The sequence below is a fragment of the Anarhichas minor genome, unplaced genomic scaffold (genome assembly GCF_050575085.1).
Source record: "Anarhichas minor isolate MPS153535 unplaced genomic scaffold, ASM5057508v1 ptg000028l, whole genome shotgun sequence".
Lineage (NCBI taxonomy): Eukaryota > Metazoa > Chordata > Actinopteri > Perciformes > Anarhichadidae > Anarhichas > Anarhichas minor.
The window spans coordinates 12,409,686-12,431,214 of NW_027466474.1; the positions used below are offsets into that span (position 1 = coordinate 12,409,686).

At 40.6% G+C, this 21,529-nt stretch overlaps 2 protein-coding genes across 4 annotated transcripts in view; both read left to right on the top strand.

The window, feature by feature from the left end:
• The first annotated feature begins 6,566 nt into the window (after window positions 1-6,566).
• On the top strand, window positions 6,567-17,344 carry il12ba (interleukin 12Ba). The gene is made up of 7 exons (XM_076103149.1): window positions 6,567-7,394; window positions 7,484-7,771; window positions 7,913-8,018; window positions 8,373-8,614; window positions 8,729-8,901; window positions 9,035-9,150; window positions 17,185-17,344. The coding sequence occupies exons 1-7, from the start codon at window positions 7,301-7,303 to the stop codon at window positions 17,342-17,344; spliced, it is 1,179 nt and encodes a 392-aa protein (XP_075959264.1). The 5' UTR covers window positions 6,567-7,300.
• A 21-nt stretch (window positions 17,345-17,365) lies between these two features.
• Window positions 17,366-21,529, top strand: part of LOC142962577 (transcription factor COE1) — a 53,622-nt gene continuing 49,458 nt past the window's right edge. Inside the window, exons 1-4 of one of the 3 annotated variants that reach the window (XM_076103146.1) lie at window positions 17,366-17,726; window positions 18,578-18,734; window positions 19,738-19,801; window positions 20,451-20,506. In XM_076103146.1, coding sequence (XP_075959261.1) covers window positions 17,593-17,726; window positions 18,578-18,734; window positions 19,738-19,801; window positions 20,451-20,506 — 411 coding nt within the window. In that variant the 5' untranslated portion in view covers window positions 17,366-17,592. The remainder of the gene's footprint in view (window positions 17,727-18,577; window positions 18,735-19,737; window positions 19,802-20,450; window positions 20,507-21,529) is intronic. The other 2 variants (XM_076103145.1, XM_076103148.1) reach the window with 2 other exon arrangements.

Here is a 21,529-nt window from a genome sequence, read left to right on the forward strand (position 1 = left end):
TCCCTTAACATAACCATAAAAAGCATTATATCATGCTTTAGTTGGGGCATTAAAAGATAGAACTTTAATGGGCAAACAAATGACTTGGTCGATAGTGAACATTTTAAGGTAAGGTCAGTATCAACATTTTGTGACTGGCAGATAAGTTAAAGTCCGGCACCATTCAAAACGTTTTGCTTTTTGTAATCGTCTCACTGTCTTTCCTAACTTCCAACAAGCAAACTGCACATGACAAGATGTCCGGTGAACCCCGAGTTTTCAGACAGTTTGGACGTGATCCACCGGCGCCTCCATTTCCCCTTGTCATAAGGACTGTGAGTCTTTCTCGCACTCTTGCTTTTGCTGTTCATCAGGCAAGAAAGAGAAAACAATGCCATGGCATGACCCTGCCTTTGAAGAGGCAGCCTTGTTGGACATTTTACATTCCACTGGCACGGCATCACAGGTCTACTTCTCCACATATCAGCTTGTGCTGCTCAGATAATACAATGTGAGCGAACCAAAATAGACCATTACATTGAGTGTGTTGGCCGGCACTACCACCAATTACACATCCCTCTTTGATCCAAAGTTACACCTGAATGCATCTGAGATATGAAGTACTTGCTTCAATTTAAATGTACAGACTTACTAATGCCTGACTGAGTGCAGTGCTTCCCAGCTGGTTGTCCCAGTGTACGCCTGTTTAGGTAATCATCGTTTCTGAGACTTTTGAATAATAATTACATTCACAGTCACAGGTATACTGTAAGAGAAATACAATAAATACAATAAATACAAAAAGCACTTAGCGCTGTTTAAGGACTCATCTAGACTCTTCGATCCGGCTGGTATGAGTATCATCACTTTTGCGGTTTTCCAAAACCATTGAAAAGTCGCTTTTTTTAACAAACGCTGTTTGTGCATGTGTGTTGGTTGTTGAAAGCTTTGGCAGACCAGATGTGGTAAACCATCACCTGTTATGTGTTATTTCCACATTTCTTAACACATCCATGTTCACAGGAAAACAAAAAAAGGTGTGTTGATCCGAGGGCACCTTTAAGGTAACATTGGCCTTAGTAGAACAGGGTAGGACGTTCACATTCTCTTTGTCTCTCTGTCACCCATCATTATCATGACTGCACATGCAGAAAGTATTTGACGTTACTATGCTACGATTGCGATGTACTACTTCGCACATAGCAGGGCAGAGTAGCACATTTTGTCTCACATTTCTTTGGCTTTGCTTCCTACTGAAAAAGACAGCTTCCCAAGGAGAGTCCAGACATTTGCCCCGTGCCACTACAAGGACACCAAAATAGGAAGAAACATTTTAATTACAGAAAATGAAAATACAGTAACAGTTCATAGAGCTTGGCGCCGTTCCAAACACTTAGAGATAAGAGACAGCGCAAAGGTTGAGTCGTTCAAAAGCGATTCGGCAAGTCCATTTGGCCGGCTGAAGTCACTGTTACCAGCAATTTCTAAAAATAACAAGTGATCAGTGAGTCACTTAGCTCATTTATCCTCTTTGGCTGTAAGCATATACGCACTTTATGCACACACAAACACACACACACACAGTCAACAGTCACTGACCTCATGAGACAGTCTGATGAAGTTGTCAGACAGAAACAACATCTTGTGCTTGAACCAGCTCCTTTTTTTATATTGCAGTACCACCCACAGTGAGAGGCAAAAAAAAAAAATCTATCCCACACACCATGAGCTCTTTGAAAGGGAAAACTATCCTCCCTGGGAAAAGAGAAGGACATTCAGAGTACACATTTTATTTTCCAGCCTTAGCTAAACCAGTAATAATCCAAGTTTTAGAGTAATTAAATGGGTAATTATTGCTACCTGCCATATGAATTCCCCGAAAATACAAAACTCCTGCACACTGTCATTATTTCGATTAACACATTTACTAAGTTTGTTCCTCTCGGGTTCTTCACCCTTCCTCCTCAAACTAAGGAAATTCAAATATACCAATTATGATTATAGTATTTCATAAGATATCAGTCATGGGATACTGAATACCTCTCCCTTGTGTCTTTACACAAAGCTGCAGTGACCACTTCTCCATCGTAATATCTTGCTTCTCAACGCACAATAGGAAAATCAATGCCCTATACATGTTCTGGTGTTATTGTTCCCTTCCTCCCGTCTTGTCTGTTCAGATCAATTGTCAGTTCTTTCTGAGAATCCTCTCTCAAAAGAAGAAAAAAACCACTCTTTGTCAAACACAAAGGACCTCTTTGTAAAGCCAAATCAGCGGCCATTTGCTAGACACTTTGATGACATTGATCTTTTACAAGCGTCATCCATCCCCTTTACTTAAGAACAACATTTTTCCTCTCTAGTACGCTTTTAGTGGGAAAAACTTAAATAAATGAGCTTTTTTTCCCCCTCTGTTGAGAAGAAACTTTCTAGGCAGTCTGTGAAAAGGTGATATAATGCCTTCACCTTCCCCTCCTCTCCAGCAGGCTACCCCTGACTGACCCTGTTCTTCTGAGAGAGGACGATAAACGGTGCGGCACCGACCTATATTTCCCTGAGAAATGACGATAGAGACTGTGGGACGCTGCTTTCATTAATATTAATAACTCTTCATCTGCAGCGGGAGTCACATCAAAACTTATTGAACTCTGTGAACTCTCTTATTTACTCTGAACCATGGCTTTGGTATCAAAAGATGATTTGATAGAAACAGCCTAGACTCAAGAGTTACTGATTGCAATGTGACTATGGGCATCTTTTAAGAAGATAATTAAGATAACGAATTGACTAATCAACAGTCTGTAGAGGAAAGTGCCATATTTCAGCATTGTATTAAGGAGCTCAGATATACAATGTACAAAATGACACAGGGCCATTGTTTAAGAGTTGCTGAATAGAGGGGATACTCATTGTGACAAGGATGAAGCCTTTATGTTTGATTGTGGCCAGGTTGTTTATTTGTGCAGGGTGTGTGTGTGTTTGTGTGTTGTAGGTACGAGGAAGGACCTCTAGAGGAAGACTGTTCTTTGAACACTAAACAGGGTAAATGACATAACAATTACAAAACTGTGATTCTGTCTCAAACCTCTCTTGCCAAAACTTTCAGACTATTTCACAAGGCTGGAAATTCCTCACTTGACAGTTTGACTTCATTGTCACGAACACAGTCAATCTGGTGTTGGATTAACGAGCGGTTCTCTGCTGAGAGGAATGTTAATAGCGGGAACTGCAGTAAGTCAAATAAAGTTCCATTAATCTCTGAATCTGGATATGCAGTCTCTCTTTTTACAAGGCACATTTTAAAGAGATTCCAAAGAGAAATTGCATAAACAAACACCTGCCAAGACAAATTAAATGCCAGTGAGGTCTGTCCATGGTGAAAAACAAATCTGTTGTTGCTCAGAATCACAAAGGGCCTTGTCAATAATAGAGAAGGAGCTGTGGATCAGGGCGCAGAATCCACCATTTTATTTGACTTGACCTTTCTGTACGACTGTCCACTCCTTTCCTCATCTCCCCTCCTCACTCTGCCACATGCACGCACACATTACATCATTACTGTCTTCTCGTCTTCCCTTTTGTTTCCCTATACTTTCCCTCCCTCACACACATGAGATCACTGCACTGATTCCATTCCAGCTGTTACGGTTTGGGGGCATCTGGGGGACATTCCAGTGCCGAGCCCATGCACCTGCCCAGCCATGTAATTCTCAACAGCTGCATATGCATGTGTCATATACAGCTATGACACCAGACGGACTTAATTAAATCTGAATCTGTCCAAAACGTGCACATGTTCCACATTAATATCTCCAATATTATAATAATAATGCGTAGATGATGACTGCATAATCATACAACAAGGATTCAATCCGAAGGATGTCTGAGCTGTTACTTTAACCTGTTGGACGACTTTTCATTTTAAATGGAAACTGCAATATGTTTAGATTAGATTTAAGGTTACTGTTACCCTCTGGGGACATCTAGTGGTCAGACATAAACACTACATAGAGGATAGACACCAGTTTAGAAAACATGCAGCTGAACTCATGCTGCCCTCGTTTTTGTTTTTACTTCATCATTGTTTGGGTTCTCACAAACCCCACTAGTGTATGCGTAAAAATAGATATTCAAATATTAGCCTCTTTCTTTTCTTCTGACCTTGTAAAACCAATATGTAGTAGTATTGATTTGAACCCAAACAAAATTGACGAACATAATGAGTTCATGCTCCGTTTGTATTCTGACCTGCAAAGTAAAGCCAACCACAAACAGTATAGTTCATGAGATGAGACAACAGGTTTCATCACTGCATGATAATGCCTTGACATCACATACACTAAAATATGTAGTAGGTCATCATTGAACATAATTTATAAAAATCTTATGATCATTTTATCAATGTATTCCTGGCAATAATTCCGTTAATTTATGTTTACAGTGCTGCAGTGTGCTGGAATAAATACTACACAGGAAAGTACAGAGAGAGAGAGAGAGAGAGCTATATGAACAGTGAAGGAACAGGCCTTGAGGATCCCAGTCCTTTGTCTGTCGACCTAGTTGGACCAAGTCCCATCTTCTGAGTATAGTTTCTTTTCATTCATCATATCTCAATCTCATTGCCCCATTTGTTGTCCATTTTATTATCCTATCCTAAATCTGTCATATTATCAGCCTCATGGACGTCTTTGACCTGGCCAACTTATTCTATTTTATTACATTTCCTTGGTTTCACTTTAATTTTTTTTCAGAGAAGGTTTAAGATGAAGAGTCACAGCTGAGTTTGTTAAATATTACCGTACTGTAATACACATCCTGTTCTCGTGTGGTTTGTCTTGTTACAGTATCATACATCAATTGTTGATTACTTTCTACGATGTCTTTTGAGACAGAGTTCTCTGTGGCTATAAATACATCCGACAGTTAAGGACTGTCAAACCTGTTTTAAAGATGACACACTACTGAATGGCATTCGGACATCATTGTGGTGTTACAAGGATAACAACTATGCTATGATATTATAGGCTATCATAAATATAGTTCTTGATCAAAGTAAATATTGCTGAAGAGGTGCCTAAGAATTCTAGTATTTAAACCTGGATTTAAAGCTAGTAGCTCCTGGGGAATCAAAAAAACAAACAGAGAAACAGAAACAAAAATTTAAAATGAATTATGGAAATGCTGTGATGCTACACCATGTATAATTGTGGTGGCTCTGATTACATGTTGTTTACTTTGAGCGCTTTCACCTCGTTGTCCGACAAACAGATGGCGGAAGTGGCTGTCATAATTCCCATAACAAACCCTGACGTTTAGATCACAAAGGGAATGCACTGACATCATTAATTGGTATGTAAAAACAAAAGAGACACACACACACACACACACACACACACACACACACACACACACACACACACACACACACACACACACACACACACAGTTATCACAGCAGACAACAGCTAGTGTAAATAGTTCAAAACAGCTCAAAACACAAATGGGGAAATAGAAGATATAATCAAAACAACATTAGTGTGAATGATGTTGTCAAGTGGTTGTTATGTTAATGACAGATGTAGGCCAAGAACAACCAGAGCATCTTTATTGTATAAAGAGAACAGAACAAATCGTATTATAACACTGGTATATTATAACATAAAGGCCAAGCAAAATATAAATATATATAAACATAAATATATATTGTTAATATATCTTTTTTATTTCAGATTTAATATCATGTATTGTGATTAAAAGTTGTGTGACGAATCTAAGTGTTCTGCGTCCAGTTATCGTCTGAATGCCTTTTTATTCTGAAGGATCTGGGCCGGAAGTCTTTATTGCCGATGCTGCAGGTGGGCACGAGCAATTAAGGCCCAGTGTATTTCCTGGGATAACACCCAAACTTTCTTGGCCAAAGTTTTGCCAGAGGACGCAAAAGTAGGTATTTTCCCTTTCATACTTTAAAATGAATTTCCTCCAATTCCACCTTTAAATATGCATGGTACTAATATTTGTATCTTTCTCATCATAATTGTGATAATGAGTCTCATGTTAATCTCAGGTAACAATACTTTTAGCAACATTAAATTAGGCTAACGTTACTGCTAACGTTGACTGTTCATCCTGTGGAGGTTTGATAGCTTTGCTATGCCAGCAGTGTGTATCTTTTTTACGACCGTTGTCGTAAGACAAATTAAATGTAACATTCTTAAGTAGTGTGACGTTATGCCGTAATGGGGGAAGTTCAAGGAGGCTCTGGGGAAAAGGCTGGACTTTAAACTATGTGTCAACCTGCCCACACGTGCCAGTGTAGCAAAAGGTCCTGACTAAAATGAAAATGAAATACATGCCAGAAGGTAAACAAACAAACACGCACTGCACACATAAGTTACAGCTAACAAACAACGTTACTATAAAAGGGTAAAGTTACAAATACCCAATAATGCCCCTCAAATAATGTTGAGTGACATAAAACGTCGTAAAAAAAAAAGGAAGCGGAGTGAATACACGGTGGCTGCATACCTCCGTTAACGCCTGGCTGGAAAGCGAAGTTCCTCTGGACTTTTCTCAACTCTAGACAATGATGGGGAAGTTCGTCTCTCAAATGTCAGCATGGCTCTCATATAAAAGTCGCCCGGAATCGCAGAATCGGAGAGGGTAATCCCAAGGTAAGATGGCTTTTTGACTGATTGTTGTTACTTGTTTAACTTTATTTAAAAAAAACTAATTAAAAATAAAGGCATGAAACCAACCGCGGGGGAACGTGAGCATGTGTACCCGCCGGTTTAGAATAGATTGTTAATGTAGAACTACATTGTATAAATTATATATGCGACTAGAAACTATACGAAATATTATTAATTACATTTGATCTGGATGTTTTTCAGGATAACATGATGGAAATATCTTAGCAGTGTCATAAAAACAACTCCTCTTATTTTTCTTTTATGTACATGCAGTTATTTCAACAAGGATGAACACATAGCTAGTGGCTCTTTGTAACTTTGGTATAGGATAGTGAGTGTAAATTGTGTCTTCATTTTGCCTGTCAGTGTGATTTTGTAATGTCAGAATGGTGCTTTTAGCCTATTAGGATTTCTTTTTTTCTTTTGGTTTTATTTATTAATGTATTACTATTGAGATGATTTCCATATTTTTGTATTTGTTATTTACAACATGAATGTATGGCTTTTTGTGTCAACACAAGATGTAATGTATATGGGCTTGTGCATTCAAGAGTCATACTGATTTGTGTTGTTTACCTCGTGCTCTCTTTCTGTAACCAGCTCATCTTCTCTCTCGCTGTCTTCTCTTTGTTATGCAGATGAAGTTATTTGTTTTCAGTTTCGTCTGTGCATTTCTGCAAGTCAGTAATCAAAATCCGACCAGCCAGTGGACCATGACGCCCCACGGTACGCTTGATCTCTATGAAAACACATCTCACTCCAAGCTCAAGTCATTCTTCCCTAACCTGTTTCAATTCCTGTGTGTCCTCCATTAGTTCTGGTTGTGGTGGTGGATGGCTCTTTGGGCCAGCAGTCCTTGAGCTGCCTGGAGCAGCCAGAGGAGCTTCCGAGGAAAGACAACAAGGATGAGGATATTTCCTGGAGGAAGAACGGAGTGGAAGAAGCGCAGAGAGGAAATACATATCTGCTGGAGCTGGAGGAAAGCTTTGCGGGGGGAAACTACACCTGCCACAGCAAGGATGGGTCTCTCCTCAATCACACCGAGGTCCTGATCCAAGATGACGAAACTGACCGCAGGAGAATTCTTGTGAAAGCCGACCAAGGTGCGGTCTGATTTGAAATGTTGCATAGTCACTGTTATACAGCAGCTAGATTTGTGGAAAGTGTTTCATCTGGTAAATTCCCATTTTTCTTTTTTTTTTGTGTTCCCCTTTTCTGCATGTTTGTGTTACTTCTCTTATTAGGAGACTATTTAGATTGCTCCGCTCAAAATTACAACGGAGAGTTCCAGTGCTCTTGGACCTGGCACCCCCGACGCGTTAGCAAAGTAGCATTTATCAAAGCTCGACGGTAAGTTCACAAACTGCTGAAATGTTTTCTGCTTCGCTGTCCAATAATAACACAGTATTCTGGCTCATGTCAGAGCTGAGACTACAAAGTGGCATCCATAAATACCTCCTTATGAAAGGATACATAACAAAGTACTTTTTATATGTCATTTAAAGACCAAGGTCATGTCTTGGGATCAGATTCCATGTAACAATAACACAGCTGTAAAAGCTCCTGAGTATATACGTTTAGCTTTTTCACCTATTAGTCTTTGAGAAACTGTGACAGCTTCTTGGCATGAAATACAGAGCCAAATTTACAAAATAAGTGTGTCGTCCGAATAAAAAGACCGTTTTTTTACGCTATTCTATGCAGTCTTTCTGACGACAACGACATCCAGTGTTCTGTGGATGAAAGCGGTCAGCGTTGGACATGCTCTTCAGGTCAGAGTAACTTCGGCTGTTCAGTGGACGACAGCGGAAACAGGATCTTGTGCCTGGACCAGCAGCACTGCCCCTACGCCGAGGAGAGCCAGCAGATCCACGTCACTGTCTACGTGAAGACGGCGCACTTCTTGGTGGAGAACTACTCCAAATACCTTTACCTGTCAGAGATAGGTCAGACATCTCTGGGTTTTTTTCCGTCACGTAATACAGCGTTGTTTGCTTTTCTTTCCGTTCCTGTCTCTGCTTTCATCTCACTCTATATCTTTTTTTGTTCGGCCTTGATAGTGAAACCCGACAAGGTGACGATCAGTAAAGTCAACACTACGACGATAGAGTGGAGTTACCCGAGCTCCTGGAACAGTCCCTACTCCTACTTCCCTCTCACTTTCCAGATTGCACAGTTTAGGGGGCGATGCGAAAGGTGCGACAACCAGTGCACTGACCCAAAAGCCACGAAGGTAAGAGGGACCTGCTGAATTGAACTGTGAAAGTGGAGGGGAAATAATACAGAAATGTCACGTTTGTGTGACAAACTATAAAGTTACTGCACATAAAATAAATGATGAGAAGTCATTTATTCTTATTCCTCAGACCTCGACGGTCCACTCTACTTGTCAGTTCGAGGTGAAGCGATGGGCTAAGGCCGTCTGCATCCGGGCTAAGGATGCTCTGTGTAACTCACAGTGGAGCGACTGGAGCTTTGTCAGGTCAGTGCCTCCCAGTGGTGTGAAGTGGGACCAGTTCCAACCTTTTCTCCGTCACCTGACTCCTCCTGCCTGCAAACCTAACTGTGTATACTTTGTTGGTAGCTTTAGCTCTCTGCCTGGTTGTTTTTATGTTGCTTGTCAGTTTTCTACAAATGCATTTTCACGGCTTTCTGTTGTGAGTTTTGATGTATCAAAATGGGAGAAAATCTTTCCTGTTTATTACATTTTTACTTCTATTATCACAGATTTTTGCACTGATTAATAGACTTGCTTTACATAGTCACATTGTTGACAGCATCAAACTAAACTAGATCTCAGAAACTCTCATGATGTAGACTAGCTTGTAACTTCTGTTTTGAAAAGTGCTAAATTCAAACATTTTGCTTGCTTGCTTGGAATATAGTTAGAAAATAATAATTTCAGACTAATTTCCTTATTTGTTTTTCATTACAGTTTGAGGAGTCGCAAGAAGAACAAAGGTCAGAAGAAGCCAAATCTTACAGTAGAAAAATAATCTCTTAAGATGTCTATTTATGTTTTTATATATTTACATTCATCTTTTACATCATGCAGTTTGTAATATGTAACCATTCTTAATCATGAGTGAAGAATTAAAATATTTAACACAAGCTTTTTCGTTTCTTGCCTCATACAAAACATTACTACCTCACATGTCCTGTTGCTGTATATTGGATGTCCCTTTGTTTCACAGTTAGAAGCAGAAGCTTCATCCTAAGCCATAATTAGAAGAACTGATGTTTAGATTTGAATGATGGCATTGGCAAAGTATTTATTGAAACATCGGACAAAGTTTTCTTTTGTACCACATTCTTGTATTACCTTTAACAAGGCCTTTACTATACACTCTCAACCCCGTACCTTTTAGTAGAGAACAGAAACCGCAACAGTTGTTTCCAAATGACCAATAAACAAAAGGTTTCAATTTTGAGTCTTATGGCTTTTCCCAGTTAGGTGAGTGTGGCTTTTGGTGGAAACTCTCACACTGCAACACGTCACAAAACTGCCGTCTGGCTTTGAACAGTGTCTGTTCTCTCAAAGGAGATATGGCACGAGTGGTATTTCCTCTGTAGCGTGCCAAGACACACCTTGTTTTTGTGTCGTGTTCTGCCATCTCTCTCGGTCCTTGTCCTGAGCACGGCTATGGATTCGTCAGACGTACCGCCGAATCACAACTGTGGGACTTCATCACCCTGCATCTGCTTTACCTCATAAAACACATTAGAAAAGTAGGAAGTCAGATGCAAACGAGGGAATGAAATAGTCTATTGAGAGTCCCTGATCTACGCACAGTAATATGAAAACTGAGCTCTGACAGGGTTCCTCAATATGCTTTGTTTCAAACATCCCTATGAGGGGACACTCACATACACTATATTGATAGTTTAAATGCCAACAGGAAGGCATGGACCTCTAAATCACAAAAGAGGCTCATGTTCCTGCTGTTAGGTAACAGCATCAGTCACTGATCCATCTTCAGTGCCAGTAACTTCTTCCCTCTGACAGCAGAGGAAGTGTCTGCGTTACTCAGCCTTACAATAACAGTGATTGAGGTTTAACTAGTTCACTAACAGCATGTTGGTGTATATAAATATATTAGTCCAGTGCTTGTGACAGTTGTATTTATCACATGCAGTAACTGGAATCACAGTGAGTACTGGGTTTGTCTCGCGCAGTGGTTCCCAACCTTTTTTGGCTTGTGACCGTTAAAGGAAAGCATTGTCAGCATGCGACTCCTCATCATAGGGTAAGGCCTGTGGACATAAATTGTGAGCAATTCAACCAAATAACTATTCAAATATTCTCGTTTTTATATTTGGAGAAAGTAGTATTTTACAAGAAAAACAGCAAAAAATTCGTTAAATCCCCTTTTTTTTGTTTTTGTAATCGCAAAATAGTTTTTTCTTGTTGTTCCGCTCATCATCCATCAACCTGTGACTTAGGGACGCATTTGTGGAGTCCTGAGAGTGGAGAACGTAAGCACAGATTGTCGATACTTTTACTTAAAGGTATAATATACAACCATTTCCAGGAAAACAATGTATACTCTGATCCAAAAAGAATCCCTCTCTATCATCACGTGTGTGGTGGGGTCTGTTTCTGCAAAGACCCCGCCCTCCGCCTGTATCTTCCTTTTTTTATTCATCTGCAGGCAGAACAAAAATGGTTTCCACACCTGGAAGTATCAGATCAGAATTGTATTCAAAATTCAAACCGCAAGCTGTTTTTTCTTCTTCCTGAATTCTCTGTAATCATACAGTCGCAGAGTCCAATGAGTCAGTATAGTAAGTGTACAAGGCACATAGAAGATGAGAAACGTTTGCTGAAAGCTCATGTTGTATTTTCTCTCTTGCATTTGCGATGCAAATTTGTAGTCGTTTATCTCTCATAACAAATAGCCAAATTACAGATGTTACAATGTATTTACATTTTAAGTCCCACTGTAGAAAAACGTGTCTTTTTACTCTACTACTCAAAGAAAACAGATTCAGTGCTTTGGAATGAAAGTATTCGTTAATGCACTATTCTATGGGAACTAATCACCCTTCAGATATAAAAAAGCAGATCCAAACTACCCAACATTCCAGAGAATTATTAAACAAATGGATACACAGATTTATTTATTACCAAAATTCCATGTCACATGTAAGAAAAGCCCGAACCAACAACATCACACCTAAAGAATAGCAGGCCACTCTTCCCAGTATTGGTCCCTTGGCTGGTCAGGAGGTGGTGGTGAACCATCTTTTCACTTCCCCGTCATAAAAAGCAGAAGCGGTAAAGTGATGTAAGCACTTTCGGGGCCGACATGTTTAACCCCGACACCCCTGACCTTTCAGACTTTTAGTTGTTCGCTTTGTGTTCAGGAGGCACTTGACTAATTTTTGGTAAACGTTTCTATTTTTGTCCTTCCATTTCCCCCCCGTATGAAAAGTCAAAGGGATGAACAATGTTGTAATGCATGCCGTGTGGGTGGAGCACGGGTGAAAGATCCTCTTCAGTATCAGTATATGTCCATGAATGTTCATGTTCACATAACAGATTACAGAGGTGATCAGTGTTGAGTTGTGACAGTAGGGCTGCAGCAAATCATTATTTCCATTATAGATTCATCTGACAGTTGTTTTCTCAATTAATTCGACTCAACTCAATTCCACGTTTTGTCAATAAATTGTAAGAAAATAGTAAAAAAAAATGCCAAATTCCCCAGCTCAAAGTGACATTCAAATTGCTCGTTTCATCTGAATAACAGTCAGAAATTAAAATATGTTCAGTTTACTTTTATATATGACAAAAAAGGCATCTAATCCTCACATGAATAAATCAGGAACAAGCGAGTATTTGGAATTTTTGCTAAAAATATTACTGAAATAATAATCTGTTAAGTGACAAAGCGTTTCAGCTCTATAGTTTTCAGTACGTTTGATGGGATGATTTATAAAAACTTCTACAAAGTACTATGAGCAGCGATCCTATACATGGACATGAGCACAGACTGTCTCGAGACGAAGCTCACCGTGGACAGCTGAAACTGAGACAGAAGAAACCGATATGAAGATAATTATGTGTACATTAGGAGTACTGGTGAGTCAGCCGTGACCTAGGCTCCAGTCTCTCTGTAATGAAGTATGTGTGTGCAGCATGTCTCACAGGAATTCCCTGGAACAAACTGAATGAAGGGTACAAATGACGCATCCATCAGTACACAGCATGTTTAACGGATTCCCAGTCCTGATGGTGCCGAATCATTTTTGCTCTTTTAAGTCTAGTAAACATGAAACTAGAGAAAAGGGCAAATGTCAATTTAGTACATGAAAAGTGTTCAAAAACATCACAGCTTTATGATATGTTGTGGAGAAGCAAAACAAGACCACAACTTGTTTTTACATATGTGAGAAATGTGAACATATTTGATCCAAGAAAAAAAGGGAGTTAGGTCTTGTACATGAAAAAGGTGAGCAGACTGCAATACATGTATTTCCTAAAGGGGCCACTGGGTAAAGCTGATCGATCATTGCAGAACAACATACCACTGCTACACAAACATATGATCCTTTTTTTCAGACTTTCCTTTAATCTGAGCTTTTATTACTCAATTTATACTGGATATATTAGTACTCTCTGCCCTGTCTCTCAGAATGTAATACAATAAAACGACAAACAAAAATCTGCAAAAAACAAATGTCTTTGGCTGAATTGGTCTCAACCCAAATATGTAATTGGTGAGGAAGGCACTGTTAGGTTTTAAGGGGTCACAAGCCAAAGAGTTTCGGGAAGTTAAGCCCCAGTTTGAAATTCTATTCATGTTTCATTAAAAATAATATAATTTGTTATAATTAAAGCACATATAGTGTGGTAAAAAAACACATATTGTGGTCATTTTGAAATCAAACACTAGCTGAACTGCAAATGGAGAAGTTACCCTCTGCCTTCTTTTATGATAACTTTTCCCCACAAAAACTGAAAAGTCATACCTATTATTAACTTAAACCTCAAAACAATGAATGTGTTCATTCAGAACAAGAACAAAGAAATCAGGAAAATTTGAAAGGATCTGGTAAATCCCCTTTAAGACAACTACCCATTTAGACTGAATACACATGCTTTATTATAACAGTTTATCATATGACATCACCCACATGATTAATTACATTCCCAACTTGTTCCCATGAGTCCACCATGCCCACATTTGTTGACCATGTTAATTGATGGGCGCAGAGAAACAACAACTTGGACAGATGGCATTGATCTGCATTCCACTTACTATGCAAGTGCTACGTTTGAGAATACAATTGATTTAAGGTGGACGCAAAACATTGTAAACGTAATCGTTCAATGTCTTTTTCTAGCCACTAGATGGCAACATTGCACCAAATACTGTGACTATATGTTTTCAGCTCCACAGGTCTTTGAGTCCCCTGAAGTAGAAAGGTCATGATCGGGAAGCACCACAGATGTGTTGCACAGAAAATGGTATTTGAACGATGGTTTATCACAATGTGTTATAAGTGCAAACTATTTCTCACTGTTTGCCCATGATTTCATCTTTAAATCTGCATTTTTCATTCAGTTTAGTAGCGATGGAATATCTCCTCGCATGTCTTAGGTTTTAAGTATGCACGCTCATGATAACATTGTTTTTTTTTTACTAAGGCATCAAGGAAATTGATGTGGTATTCTGCTTGTCTCTTGTCTCCATGTTTAAATGGTAAACTTCTATATCTGTCTTCTTTTATGTCGACTAGAGAGCATATTGGTAGACATAAGGCCCATTGTCGTAAGCATATGCCAGATTTTTTTACAACTAGTCATTTTTATGAGTCTTCAATTCAATCAGGCCATTATTATCATCAGCCCAACCTTTTGATTTACGAGAACATCTGGTGGTTGTACAAGAGCGCCTACACAACTCCTTTCTGATCACTTACTTCAAAATGTCTATTAGAGTTATTACGCATTTTATTTTATTTTTTAAATAGACTTCCCATATGTGCACACTTGAGTGGAATTCATACACACACACACACACACACACACACACACACACCTTTACATCGTTTACATGGCGTGCGCATTCCTGCCTGCGCGTAATGGCCGGAGATATGTTGCAAACCTTTAATGTCTGGGTGCCACGGAGTTAGTAGATCGCGGTATTAACATGGCTGGATCATCGGGCCCCAACTGACATCTCTGTTTTTGGATACTGAGACGGAGATATTTGGGCTAACGGTGTGCGTTGGTGCTCGGGGATATAAATATATGCCACCCCAGGGGCCTCGAGTGTTCGCGCTGGCCCGCATGCCGACCAAGGCAGACAGGATCATGGCGAGAGAGCCGGCCACAATCAAACAAATGTGCTGAAGGATAGCTCTGAGCGTGTGTGTGAGAGTGTGTGTGTGTGTGCGTGCGTGCGTGCGTAAAAGTGAGGCAGTGTGAGTGTGAGAGACATTTTATCTCACTTTGCTTTTATTTGTCACTATTTATTATATGGTGTACTCACGTGGTGGGGCCGTCACATTTCTCCCCCCACAGCAGGAGACATAAATAAACATCTATAGACAAAGATGAGATGTTTGCGGGGGTGTGGTGTCCAACTTTGACCGTTTATGGCATATACAGTATCAGACTACTGAGACTCTTATGTCTGGGTCTGCTGGCTGCACGCGGGTTAAACTAACGAAATGTCATTAGATTATTAGTTAGGTTATTGGAATTACATAAATATATTTATATTACACAAAACTGTACACATTTTGTTATAATATGGCTTTTTTTTTACTGAGGCTCTTAATCGTGCAGCTTTACAAAACTGATGCCAACAACTTAAACGTGTCAAATCGATTCATTTCAGCAATCCCTGATAAAATCGTAATTTTCAAAGATGCCCCTCTGATAAAACAAACAGACGAACTGACTCTCTCATTCTTTCCATTTCATTATAATGAACCAAACAGTAGACTTATTGAACAGATGGCCCTCAGACAATTCAATTTGACAATTTGGAAATGACTCTGTAATGATGGGGGAAACCAGGACTGATGGGGAGCACGAGGAGAGCTAACGTGCTGACTCTCTGCGAGCTGGAGCGCACTTTTTTTCATGCACGTGAGCCCACCTCGCAGTTTCATGGTTCTGTGAGCAATCGTGCTTTTTTATTTATTTATTTATTTCACACATTTTGTATTTGTTTATTTTGTTTCTGGCCAGTTATTTTTGAGTGGTTGTATTTTTTTGGACAGCGGGACACTGCGCAGTTTAGCTGTAATCCTCGTATTTATGTTGGATACAGCACTTAGTCCCGCAAGACTATGTAATGCATCTAATCAAAGCTAATTTCAAACCATCGGGCTGTAACAGAAAAAAAAAGAAATGTGCGCGGCGGCTGCCAGGCTTTTTGTGAGCTGAAACTTTCTTAAGCTCATAATCTGCCAGAGCAGATACTCTGAATGAGCGCTTGGACCGCTCGACGCGGTTGATTCAATTCTTATGAGGAAAAAAACAACTACATTTAAATAAAAATAAAAAGTTCAAATTAAGTGATTTTTGTATTATTTCCAAAGAAACACTATTGCACACTTGGAAATTGATATACGGATGTTCATTTGTAAATGTTGAATTAATTTGACACAATAAACGCAATTAACTGCGCACAGGCGGTGGAAGTACACTCCTCACATTGTGTCATCTCATTTGGGCTCTCGCACGTGTTTTGTCACATAGTAACGAGACGAAACTCCGCTTTATTCTGGTGCTCGTGTAAAACATCGGATCGGCTTCTGTTTCGTCTTGTTTTGCAGACAGATGCGGGCACATTTCCATAGCTGCGGCTCAAGTGACAACGCAGCGAACGGACGATGGATGTTCCAGCCACCGCGGGTCTGCTCCTCACTCTGCCCTTTAGCCTCAGTGTGCAAACTGCACGGATTAAACTAATGTCCTCCCCCGAGTTGATGTTTGATAGCCGCGCATTCGTTAATTGTCAACTCTAAAGAGAGCGCACGCACGCACTGGCACACATGAGCGCGCCCAGACACACACACACACACACGCACACACATCGTGCGCAGCTTCTGTCTAAGTGGCTGGGGCGGGACGCTGCGTGGGACGAGGCGGGGACAGCAGCCAGGCGGACAGCGTGCTGGTCGGGTTGGTGGACAGCTGATGGTCCGCGTTATTAACTGGGGGGCGTTCCTACTTGCCTTGTAAACCCCGCCTCCCACACCTACTAGTTCTCTCTCCTGTTTGGCATCCCAGAGATGGTCCAAAGTGATTCCTCAGGGAAGAATAGAGCGCAAATCACCCGAGCAGGAGCTGACGAGGAGCGGAGCCGCAGTTTGCCCAGGACAGCCTCTTTAATTGCGCGTAATCTTCCGTTTCATTCATCTGAACGGAGGAGAAGACTCTGCAAATACAGACACGGAGCGAAGGAGTGTGAAGCGTGTTTCATCTCCTTGGTTTTTCTTTCCCATCGCGGACTGTTTGTTGCAGAAAGTGACATTTTGCTTGTGTTTTTGTCAACTGCACCTTGATCCGGGGGACTGTCGCCAACTCCGTGCAGCCTCTCATCCTGCGCTTCCCCTTTCATCGTTCTCAGCGTTGTTCATCTTCACAGCTGCTGCTTCCCCCTCTCTCTTTTTCTCTCTCTCGTGGAGTCGCTGACATGAGGTGCAGCTAACCCTGGATGCCGACAGCTCCCCTTTTTCCTTCCACATGTCGCATCTTTTGTTTACTTTGAGAAACACGCGCAACTAAACGCCAAGTGAAACAGACCACGCCACTTTGCTCCTCTGACAGCGCGATCAAACAGACGCAAGAGGAGGGGAGGCACGGGAAAAAAAAGGAGGGAGCCCAGGAGAGGAGGATAGAGAGAGGGAGAGGAGAGAGCGCGTGAGAGAGACAGCGACAGCGTGAAGGTGCGTTTTGATGTTTGGCATCCACGAGAGCATCCAGAGGAGTGGGAGTAGTATGAAAGAAGAGCCCATGGTGGCCGGGATGAACGCGGTTCGGACATGGATGCAGGGCGCCGGAGTGCTGGACTCCAACACAGCCGCCCAGAGGTGAGCCCGAGGCGGCCTTGGCGCTGCGCTGCTCCGGGGCGTGGAGACCGGGCGGGGTGGGGGAGAGAGCGCGTTCAGAGCCGCGGCGTTAAAGACGGAGCGCCTGTATCACTTGGGGCAGCACACGTTCCCAGAGGACGTAGAGTTGGATAACCACCGTTCCTGCTGGCTTTTTAAGTTTTTAGCTGCCAGTCCAACATGATATAACGCTGCATGTGGCTCAGAGTGGTTTAGCATATTTGTGGACGCAAAGCACAGTTAGCTCCAAGCACTTTAAGGCTTGCGGGGTTTAAATGAAGGCTTAGATTCACTTTAGTGAGTGAAAAGTATGCTGAGTGCGTTTCACCATACTGCGGTGGTTGTTTCTCTTCTTTGGTTGTGATAAAGTAGAGTAGCTTACTTTGTGCATATTTTGATATTTTTGTCCAGCTTGAATTTAGGAGGGCTTCTGTTTTCTTAAAACAATAAAATGAAAATATTTAGGGCTGTAATAAATCAAGTTGGTCATGGTAAAAATATAATATCTAACTTTTATTGACAACAGCCATGAAAGCAATTTACTTTCCAAATTATGTTTGTAATGTAAATTAGTACAATTAACCGTTTGGGCCTATAGCTTAATATTTCAACTTATCTGTTTCATTATTGTTAGTTAAACTATAAACGAACTCGAAATCGGTTTTGATTAAATGATGTGTAACTAGGGATTTTATCATCGGACAGTGACTAAAACATAAACGACTGTAGATTGTGTTTTAAAAGCAGATCTCTCTTATGTTGCATTTTTTATTGAATACATTTTTTAAATTGCCTCCGTGGTGGATGGTGCTGGTTTGTGCTTGTGTCCGCAGCGGAGTGGGTCTTGCTCGGGCACACTTCGAGAAACAGCCGCCCTCCAACCTTCGCAAGTCCAACTTCTTCCACTTCGTCCTGGCTCTGTACGACAGACAGGGTCAGCCGGTGGAAATAGAGAGAACCACCTACATCGACTTTGTAGAGAAGGACAAGGTGAGTTTACACGTTTCACACACAAAAAGCATTTTCAACTCATGACAGTATATAATAAAACATGTTCAATAAGCTTCTAATGCGTGCATTTTATTGGAACATTGACTAACGCAGTATACTGACTGTTTAGTCAAAGTGATAAATTACCAGACGTGTGTTAACAAAGTGGCCAGACACACACAGCAGGGAACACGGAGATTTTTTTAGATGTGGTTTCCTGAAAGATTTACACACTTCAGATTATTTTGGCTTCTCTTTATTATTTAAAAAAAACCTTCGAAATCAATTTAAAACTAATTTATTTAAAGGTATAAATCAAGTGCATGAACGCGTTTGCACCCCTTTGCCACTAATGACACTGAATGATATTTTTATGACAGTTCAGCACAGCGGGTTGCCTTATTCCTGCAGGTGTTGTCAGACACGATATTTAATTATCCAAACAAACATCAATATTAGTGTTTGATGCGTCGATCAGGTGTAATATCGATCTATTTGAAAGTGGCGTTTAAAGTGAGTGTTTTACTTTAAATGCGTGTTTTATTCATCAGCCTTTAGTATCGACTTGTTTATTATTTATTAAATCCAAACGTCCTTCTACTGTTGGTCAGCAATAACGCATTTTAATATTATAGTATACACTATGTGATTTTATGAATATGTAATTAATAAATATGTCTTTTTTGTATTATTACATTTGTTAATTGTCTGTAGCGACAATTTCCGTTTCCAATGTGGGTCAATAAGGTTGTAAACAGGCCTATTGGTCGAGAACGTTTTTCTCTTCTCTAAAATATCAGATTATATTATATTTCCTCAAAAATAAAATAAAGAAAAGTTGTTGAAGTTACAAACAGAACCTTGTTTTCTTTCTTTTTGATATAACGAAGTGATTTAAATGTGATCACAGTCTAAATATATCAAGCCGTGGACGCGCAGTAACAGTCCCAGGAGGAGGTGGTTTTCTTGCTCTGACCGGCTCTGTTTGGTTTAATTTTGATAGGAAACGACGGGGGAAAAGACCAACAATGGGATCCATTATAGACTTCAGCTCCTCTACAGTAACGGTGAGTTTAGCCATCATTTTTATGAAGCAATAAAAATAAAAAAAACAATGACTAATACGCCAAACCAACGTCAGCAAATTCGGGAAACAAATGTTTAAAGAGGTCACATCCTGTTTTGTTATATGTATTATTCTATTATTTCAGGAAATCTACTGTGTTATCTGTTTAGTAAATGCTTTAACAGTTGTTATCTACACATTACTTTTATTATTACTGCATTCATATTTAATAATAATAATTATTATAAATATTATTATTGTGCTTGCTGCTTTGTACAGTAAAAAGATATTCTCCGATCAGCAGTAAACAACTCAGGGAAGCACAATACAATGTTTCTTGAACTCCCTTTTAACATTTATTTTTTTAGTCCTGGTGCCTTGATTGAATCATCAAACTATATTGATTATAATTCAGTAAACCACGGGGTTCTCCCTGCTTTGCACATTTTGAGAAAAACAGCAGGGGTAAAGAAAGTAAATTCAATTTTTTGAGTTCCAAGCAAACTGACAGCAGCAAATACTGAAAGTCATTAGTATCAGTTTAGACTCACTTAGTCCGCATAAAGTGCCTCAGAGGGGAAGTCAGAATAGATCAAACTTGTGGTACATTAGTAGCTTTACATTTAACCCATTTCTCTGTCTCTCTGCAGGAATCAGGACCGAGCAGGACTTGTACGTTCGTCTCATTGACTCTATGACTAAACAGGTAAGAGGTTTGCACTAAACTACAGGTTCAAAGAATGAAACTGTGCATCGGGGAGTTTATTGGTTGTGTTGGTTTGAATGTTGCCCCCCCCCCCCCCCCCCCCCTTCTCTGGTCCCCACCACATGCCTGTGTCTGAGACCCTCAACTTCAGCACAGCACAGCCTGCTTGATAAACGACCTGTCTTACCTGTGGAATACATTTACAGAGGCCCAGAAAAGTAGAGGACATGTGTCCTCATACTCTACCTCTGCACAGCACCCAGTCAGTGCGGATGGTGTGTGTGTGTGTGTGTGTGTGTGTGTGTGTGTGTTTTTACAAGCGTCAGGCAGTATATGTGTGTGTGTGTGTGTGTGTGTGTGTGTGTGTGTGTGTGTGTGTGTGGCTCTGTGACTGTGTGGATATCTCAGTGAGGTGCAGAAGCGCTTGTGTGTTGGTGTTAGTGTTTGAGAGAGACAGTGATGCATGCCAGCTCACTCTTTGAGGACCTTGACCCTCATTTCCTCAATGTGAAACAGAACAAACTATCCCAGAGTGTGTTATGGCCAATTCAATCACACAAAGAAATACAGAGCAGCACATGTGGGCTGGCGCACACTGAGGGAATTCTCCGTTCGGACGACTTAGATACGATGAAAATAAGCCTCTTCAACGCTGTTTTGATATTGGGTCTTTTGTTTTGCCAATTCTGCCTCTAGTGCCATTAGGCTTGAAGAGAGTTTGCCTTAGAATGAAAGGAGTAGGAGGGGATGTTGTTTGTGTGAGTGTGTTTGTGTTGCCGTGTTTATCGGTGTGTGTGCGCGTGCACGTGTGTGTGCGCACGGTGATCACAGCCCTGGAGAGCATGTTGAGTGGGGTTGGAGGGGTAACCAGACTAGATTTTTGGACGCTGTGCTGCATGGACCAGATGGTGCACTATACTCCAGTCTGGCAGCCCAACTGCTCACTGTACACAGCATATAAACATACGTGCACGCACAAACACATATGCACACGCAGAAGTACACACATGCACTGGCACACAC